The 8,444-nt window shown below is 42.7% G+C and overlaps 1 protein-coding gene across 4 annotated transcripts in view; it reads right to left on the bottom strand.

The window, feature by feature from the left end:
• Positions 1-308: 308 nt before the first annotated feature.
• ABCA4 (ATP binding cassette subfamily A member 4) overlaps positions 309-8,444 on the bottom strand; it is a 131,619-nt gene continuing 123,483 nt past the window's right edge. For 3 of the 4 annotated variants that reach the window (XM_053892260.1, XM_053892261.1, XM_053892270.1), the window contains 3 exons: positions 8,333-8,425; positions 6,326-6,575; positions 1,969-5,002 (listed from right to left, as the gene is read on the bottom strand). In XM_053892260.1, the coding sequence (XP_053748235.1) occupies positions 4,751-5,002; positions 6,326-6,575; positions 8,333-8,425 (595 nt within the window). In that variant the 3' untranslated portion in view covers positions 1,969-4,750. Of the gene's footprint in view, positions 706-1,968; positions 5,003-6,325; positions 6,576-8,332; positions 8,426-8,444 lie in introns of those variants that run through there. The other variant, XM_019457550.2, reaches the window with a different exon arrangement.

Raw genomic sequence — 8,444 nt, 5'->3', positions numbered from 1 at the left:
CAATAAGCTGGGCAAGCAGACAGGAAACCTAGATTCAGGTAATACCCGGCTGATGATGGATAATGTTTACATGCATTACCAGCTGGGTGTTTTCCTCAAACCCTCTAAAGCAGACTTGCCGTGGAACCTCAAGACCAGTCCATTCACTTCCACCTCAGTGTTGCAGAATCCTGCCGTGACTAGCACTTCTGGGACAACTCTCACAGAAGCTCACACAGCGACAGGAAGCTACGCAGGCACAAAGGAGGTCTAAATACCAGATGACGCACACCGGGGAGACGAGTGAATTCAGTCTGTGATAAGCACGTTTGCACTTTATTTTCTCCTTAAAAATCACACACACACACACACACACACACACACACACACACACACACACACACAAGCAGATCCATTGAAAACGAGAGTGATATCCAGTCAGTGCCACTAGGAGGGTAGGCTGGGGTTCTACTTCTGCTGGCTGGATGAAAAGGGTTTCACATTTGTTTGCCCGGGTCAGTTTTACCGTCAGGTGTTCCAGGTGAGCAAGTCAGTCTTGGTTTTTCTCTGAAAGAGTCTGCTTTGGAGTCCGCTGCCTGGCCTGCATGTGTTTGTTTCTGCTGCTGAGCTGGTCTGGTCAGATGACCACATGGCAAAGGCTCCCGCATTTCCAGCTGCCCGCGGTTTCTTTCCGGCCATAGCGAATGAATGGTATGGAGATCAGACCTGTGGAGGAGGTCAGATGGACTCTTGTCATCCTGGATTTTTGAAGAGATGGCACATTGGCTTTTAGATTTTAAAAGTTAAACAGCTGTCAATCAATTGCTGAAGGAAGCTCCGCTGAGGACAGTGGTTCTGTCAGATCACCAATGTACGGGCCATGCTTGTTTCCTTGTCTGCGAAAAGGTTGGACCAGATGACCCCTCAGGTCCCTCTGGCTCTACAGTGTAGACATTACAAAGACTCATGCCATATGTGTGCACATGCTTACCTCTTAGAGGGAAGCTACACCCTCTGTGCAGTTTCCAAAGGCTGTCATGGTATCTTTTGGTTTGTTTTTAGCCTAAAAACGTTACCATGCTCTTCTTGTCTTGAAAACCAAGATCATAACTTAGGTAATTCATGAGGTACAGAATTCCCTTTGTGTAGTTCCTACAGAGGTGGCTCCTGGGAAGCATGAAAATCTGACAGGGGCATGGAAAGGTGGGAGAAATTGAAGCTGGGGTTAGCATAGCAGGCTCCAAATCAAAGTCAGGCATTACGTCCAGCTCCTAGAGAATTGGACACCTTTTTAACTGCAGAGACATGGTGTCTGGTTAGAAGGTACAGGTTGAATTCCTATACCAGTTATGGGGGGTGGGTGGGAGTGTCAGTAAGGAGGGGGTTGGATGTAGGCCTACCCAAATCTGGACAAAGTGTGGTTTATCAATTCTCTGGTTTAAAAATCACACATCCTCTTAAGGAGATGATTAATCTAGTATTAAGGGCTAAGAACATGCTTTGAGGTAGGGCAAAGATCCCAGTAAAGGTTGACAATACTTCAGAAACTAATTGATAAGGTTATGAGTTATACATGGAAACTCTTTAACAATGTGTAAGATTAAGGATCAGACTCACCACCAGAAAAAAAAAAAATCCAATTAAAAAATGGGCAGAGGACCTGAATAGACATTTTTCCAAAGAAGACATACAAAGGGCCATCAGACATATGAAAGGATGCTCAACATCACTCAACATCAGGGAAATACAAATCAAAACCACAATGAGATGTCATCTCATACTAGTCAAAATGGCTAGTATCGAAAAGATAAGAAATAACAAGTGTTGGTGAGGATGTGGAGAAAAGGAAACCCTCATGCACTGTTGGTGGGAATACAAATTGGTGCAGCCACTGTGGAAAACACCGTGGAAAACAGAAATACCATATGATCCAGTAATTCCACTTCTGGGTATTTACCCAAAGAAAACAAAAACACTAACTCACAGGGATACATGCACTCCTCTGTTTATTGCAGCATTATTTACAATAGCCAAGATATGGAAGCAGCCCAAGTGTCCACTGAGAGATGAATGGATAAAGATGTGGTATATTGTGGTAAGCATAGCATAAGGTATAGAGAAGTTGAATTATTATGTTGTATACCTGAAACATAACATTGTGTGTCAACTATACTCAAATAAAAAAGCTAAAGAAAAAGATGTGACATAGAAACACACACACACACACACACACACACACATACATACATACAATGCAATATAATTCAGCCATAAAAGAATGAAATCTTGCCATTCATGACAACATGGATGGACCTAGAGGCTATGATGCTAACTGAAATAAGACAGAAAGACAGATACCATGTGATTTCACTTGTATGTGTAACCTAAAAATCAAAACAAATAAGTCAGAAACACTCATAAATACAGAGAATAAACTGGCGGTTGCCAGAGGGAGGGGTGGGGGGCATGGATGAAATAGGTAAAGATGATAAAGACGTACAAACTTGCAGTTATAAAATAAATAAGTCATGGGGATGAAAAGTATGGCATAGGGAATACAGTCAATAATATTGTAACAATGTTGTATGGTGACTATCATGAGCATTTGTAATGAATATAATTGCCAGATCACTACAGTTTTACAACATTTTATGTTGTACACCTGAAAGTAATATTGTATGTCAATTACATTTCAGTTAAAAAAAATTGCATACCAAAAAAAAAAAAAAAAAAAAAAAGAATAAGGGTCAGGAACTCGTCTGAGTTGTTCCTGATTCTGGAAACACATGTGATGGTCACTCAATCATAAACCGTAGTTGACTGATCATCTATCTACTAGTTTTCTATCAAAACCTTGACCCTTACTTGTTTCCATAAAACAGATTGTGACCCTCTATAAACCTCATCCCAAAAGATATTTTCCAGTACTGAGTACTTTAAGAACTCAAAACATCCTTGATAAGTAGTCACACTGCTCTGAAGATAATGAAATGTTGGTGTGGTCCTTGCTCACAAATTGGGGCTGGGAAGCCACCAGCCTGATTGAATTTCATCAAGCTGTGCTCTCACATTTCTTTGGAGGCAAGTGGTGAATGTTTACTAGAACTTATTGAGAGACATGACCTTTTTCTTGTTTGTAAGAGACATTAAGGGAAATTATTTTAAAGTAGTACAATGTAAACAAGAATGTAGTTACTATTGGTTTCGTGACATTTATTTACATACAATGTTATACAAGAGGATTTTTGCAAACCTTTATAAAGGTAATATATCATTAAGTCAGACTTAGGGTTTAAGCCACAAATTTATTATAAAAATGTGCCAATTTAATAAATGTGTTGCAGTAGGTTTTCTAATATTTGTATACTAAAATGTGGCAAACAAAATAGAAAAATGGTCACATCCAAGAAGAGGGACAATTTTGGAATTAAATGCTGCAGATCACAGACAATCAGCGGCCCCTGCCTGGCCTAGGGATGACCTGGTTTATCCCTTTATACTGGGTGGTGGTGGGGAGACCATTGCCAGTTCTAAGAAATACTTTTGCTGTCCAGTGATGTATTTTAAGTTACAAAAGATATTCATAACTGGAAATGGCGTTCAAAGAATAATTTTCTACAGGTGTAAACATCAAGTATAAGATTTATAAATGAGGAAGAGTGGCCAGAAAATATTAGCAGAACTATCATTACCTGGACAGATGCCTTTATTTAGGCCTTTCTGGGTCCTCTAGGGAGATGGGGTGGGGGCAAGGTTAACCTTGTCAAGTAGCTATTAGATCTCTACTGGTCAAGAGCAAAGGGAAAAATTCATTGCAAGCATGGCCTTGAAAAGAAGTGTTTCAATCCATGGCAAGATTTGTGTGTTTTTTGCAATTAAGAAGCCTGTGGGAGGAATGAGAATTTTATAGGAAATAAGGTTTTGCACATCTTTACTTACTGTAAAACTGCTTTGATTTTATTCTCCAGGTAAGTTTGGATAGAATGGCTGAATTAATTTGTCCCTTTAAAATCCCAGGCTTGGGATGCCTGGCTGGCTCAGTCAGTAGAGCATAAGACTCTCAATCTCAGGGTCCTGAGTTCATGCCCCATGTTGGGCATGGACCCTCCTTAAAAAAAAAAAAAAAAAATTCCCAGGCTTCAGCCAAGGCACTTGGATCCTGGTGCCTCCTGCAGTACTTTGCTCTCTCTCTCTTTCTGGCAACTGGGATGAGGTGGACATGCTCCTTACATGGATCACCATGCCAGGAGAGGCTCCTGGAAGCACCTAACCCAAAGGTTATCACAGGCCAGGACATACCTTCTGTTGCTTCTTCCTCCACCATCTTGATACATTTTTTAAATTAATTATTTTTTAAGTAATCTCTACACCCAACATAGAGCTCAAACTCACAACCCAAGGTCAAGAGTAGCATGCTCCACTGACTGAGTCAGCCAGGGGCCCCTTGACATTTTTATAAAGAACAAAGAGCCCTCTTCCCAAAACAGACAATCTTTGCTCTAACCAAATATGTCCACCATTGAAATGGAGTGTCAATTAATTTCCTTCCTTTGAAACTCAAACATATGGCCAAAAACATAAATGTCAAGTATCCCAACAACCCAAGCATTTAAATATTCTCTATTTTCCCTGCGTCATATTTCTAAAATCCAAGTTTTTTCATTATAAGCAAAAATGTACGGGAAAATTCTTTTCAAAAACACTCTCCCACACCACCCAGATGGCTCCCTGATCACAAAAGGAAACTACACAACCACTGACTGAACAGGCCTTAGCTCAGAACTGGTGGGGAGTGGCAGGGATGTGGTGATGTGGTGTGGGTGGAGTTCTCTGTGGGAGGCGTATCTGGGCCTTGGGGTTCCTCAGGCCCAGTGGACCAGTCCCCAAGCTGAGGATGTGCCTCAAATAGTGAACTAGGAGAGAGTGACAGGAGTACCTTGGCTTGTCGGCTTGCTCCAGCAGCTCGAGGGTGCAAAGGGAGGTCATGAATTTCAGTGTGCTGTTTAGCAAAATTCACAAATACCTAGAAGCAAGAGTAGGAGAGAAAGAGTAGGTAGATGTTTCCAGAAGAATGGTATCTGCCACCCATCACTTCCTTTCTCTTTTCCCAGTTAATATACAGCCCTGCTAGAGCAGCCATGTTCCGCAGGAGAGGTAGCCTAGCCACGAGTGCCCAGGATAGGGCTGGTTTCTTAGAATTCTGAGCTAAGCCAAAGGAATTCCTGAGGGAGGATTCAAAGGCCTCAGGGCAGATTCTCAGCTAGCAACTACCCTCCTAAACCTCTAAAGAAACTGAAAACAAAAAAACAAAAACAAAAGCAGGAGTCTGATCTCTTCTCTCTTCTGTTCTTTATTCATCGTGCACTATGGCTAGGACTCTCTCTCCTGCCTTCATCCACTGGCAAGAAGGTGCTGGGGAGCCAGCTCCTCAAAGGGGAAATGGAGACTTGCCTATTCCCATTGCTTTATTAAACAGTCTTAAGGATGTTTATTTAAAAAAATAGCAACAACAAAACCCTCAGAAACCACGCAAACGTCCAAATGGATGAATGGATAAACAAAACGTGGTATGTACATACAATGGAACATGACTCAGCCTTTAAAAGAAGGCTGACACGTACTACAACATGGATGAACTGGAGGACATGATGTTAAGTGAAATAAACCAGAGGCCGAAGGACAACTGTACGGTTCCACTTACACGAGGTAGGTGGAGTAGTCAGTCAACAGAAAGTAGAACGGTGGTTAACAGTGGCTGGTGGCGGGGGGGTGGGGAGCAGTTAATGGGGTATTATTGTCTAATGGATACAGAGTCTCAGTTTGAGAAGATAAAAGATTTCTGGAGATGGATGGTGGTGATCCAGTTTACAATAATGTGACTGTACTTAATGCCACTGAATTGTACATTTAAGAATGGTTAATTTTGTTATGTATACTTTGCCATAATAAAAAAAAAGTGATCACATTAAAAACCCTGACATACTGCACACAGGTTTATCAAAAATCACTGAATTGAACACTTTGAATGGGTGCATTTGAATGTATGTAAATTAAGCATCAGTAAAATTGATTTGAAAAGATAACAAAAGCTACCACCACAAGGCAGGAAGGATGAAATAAAGTCATAGTATAGTGGGGAAGGATGATGTCAAGTCAGTGAAATTTGCTTGTATTTCTAACATATTTCTAACATATTGTTAGAAAACAATTTCTGATCTACCAAGCTTTACTCTAATGGACAGAGGAACCAGAGTGTTAAAAATCAGGCATGCCGTGCTCCCTATCATGTGGCTTCCAGCCCAGCCTGTGCATCAGTTCTGTACATGGTACCCCTCAGGCAACTTGCCTGGTCCAGTGTGGTCTGCGTGACTGAGTACTCCTCGATGAGCAGGCTGTCCTTGTGGGAGATGAGCAGCCGGAAGATCCGGGCCAGGGAGGAGGAGGAGACCTGGAACTGGAGCATGTTGTAGTGTCTCTCCCTCTGCACGCTGCCCGGGAAATTCCCCTGGAAGAACTGCTCCACTGGATTCAGGTCCGGAAGCAAGTCTTCCTTTGGGGATTTGATTTTCATTGTGACAATGTAGCCATCTCCAAACCTAGGGGATACACGTGGTATCATGGCACAGACATGTTAGTGGCTGGGTCCAAGACAATTCCAAAATAAGGAATAGATACATCAAAAATACTGGGGATTAAAGGCCCATAAAACAGACCTTGTGTGTATGTTTAAAACTAATAGGAAAAAAAAAAACCAATGACAGTTCCTGGAGAGATAGATTGATACTAGTTTTTAGAGGTCTAAATGTCTGTGTGGTGAAGTAAGTCACCAGACCTGTGACACAGATGTTCCTTGCTCCCTTCCCTCCCACATCCCTGCTGAAGTCAAAGTGGTTTGAGCCCCTTGGGGAGATCACCACCTACACATGAAGGAATATGGGGCTAGTGTGTACTCAGTGATAGAAATGCTGCCTGGTCCTTCTAAGGGATCTCCAGGAGGGAACAGAGACTTAGGAAGGTAGCACTTCCCTGTGGAAGCTTCCAGAAAAAATGAAGCTGCTAGGGTCAGAACTATCAGTGCTTCTCTCTTCCCCTCACCAGGTGAACTGGTCACCCACATATGAAAAAAGACTGGTCCACCAGGGAGTGCGGCTAGCTGGCTTCCCTACATGCTCATGTCAGGGTATACTGTGTCAGTTCTAATTTATTTCAATGCTCCCTCCATGACCAAGGGTTGTTCCCCTCTACAATAAAATACCTTTCCATTCAGCTCCAGAAAACTGACGGTCTCTCTACATTGGAAACATTCCCCTCTCACCTGTTCTCCCATGAGGACAGTGAGGAGTGAGAGGGAAAGGGGTAGGGAATCCATCGTGTCTTCTGCATTTGGGCCCAGGAAGCTATGACACGGGTCTGGTGGCTTCATATGCTGATGTCCCCCTAGATATTTGTGCAGTGACCTAGCTGTCATTGCTCAAGGGGCCAAACACCCAAAAGCAGCGAATCTACTAGACCTTGCTGTCAATGGCTTATCTGCCCTGATGCATATGAAGGATGATGTGTCCTGTGCAACAGTCCCAAGGGTACATCAAAACTAAGCCTCTTGGCCTACATAAGGTGGGTTATGTACTGTTCTTTTACCAACTAGCACACTGACTTTCATATTCTGGACTCTTACAAAGTGTTTGTTAAATAAATGAGTGGTAACTATAAATCTACCCTTCCTAGTTTTTAAAGCATATCAGAACGCAAGGAAGCATGGCATTATTATCATAATCTTATTTTAACTGATTGTTGGCTTTGGCACACAAACTATTATTCATAATGCATTATATCTAGTAGTTTACAATTTGTAGGGACAGGGTAATCCTACTGAAGATTATTGGCGTTGTTAGTTTGTCATATACTACATTGTTACTTCTCAAACCCCAAAGCATACATGTGTGTCAGAAAGGAAAACTGATTCCCAGGCCATTTGGTCCCCTAACCATCCCTATGTTGGTCATGGACTCTTATTCAATTGATCATGAGTGCTGGATCCATGGGGATAAGTGGTGGGATAATGAGGCAGTGGTAGTGACCCTCCCTCATCTCAGCCAGGCTCTGTATGCCCCAATCAGATCCCCATCTGGAGACTCAGGGAACCCTCAACCACAGGCAATTAGCCCAACACAGACGAGTTTCTTTCAGCACAGCAGCTTTCTCTGTTGCTGTGGAACAAGGACCATACCATACCTCTGACTGTGGGATAAAGGCAGCAGGACCCTCCCAAGTGTCAGCAGAGAGCACAGGGCCTGGCTGACTCCCCTCTACTCCCAAGAAAGGTAACAAAGGCAATCCGCTAGCATATCCTTACTTGTACTTGAGGTGCTGAATGGTGCCCAGACACTGAAAGGTGCCTTTTACCATGATGGCCAGCCGGGTACACAGAGCCTCACATTCTTCCATGCTGTGGGGCAGGAGAGAGG

The sequence above is a fragment of the Panthera pardus genome, unplaced genomic scaffold, assembly GCF_024362965.1.
Source record: "Panthera pardus isolate Hobbes unplaced genomic scaffold, ASM2436296v1 HiC_scaffold_11, whole genome shotgun sequence".
NCBI lineage: Eukaryota > Metazoa > Chordata > Mammalia > Carnivora > Felidae > Panthera > Panthera pardus.
Note: the sequence above shows the minus strand (reverse complement) of the source record. Positions and strands in the feature narration are given on the sequence as shown.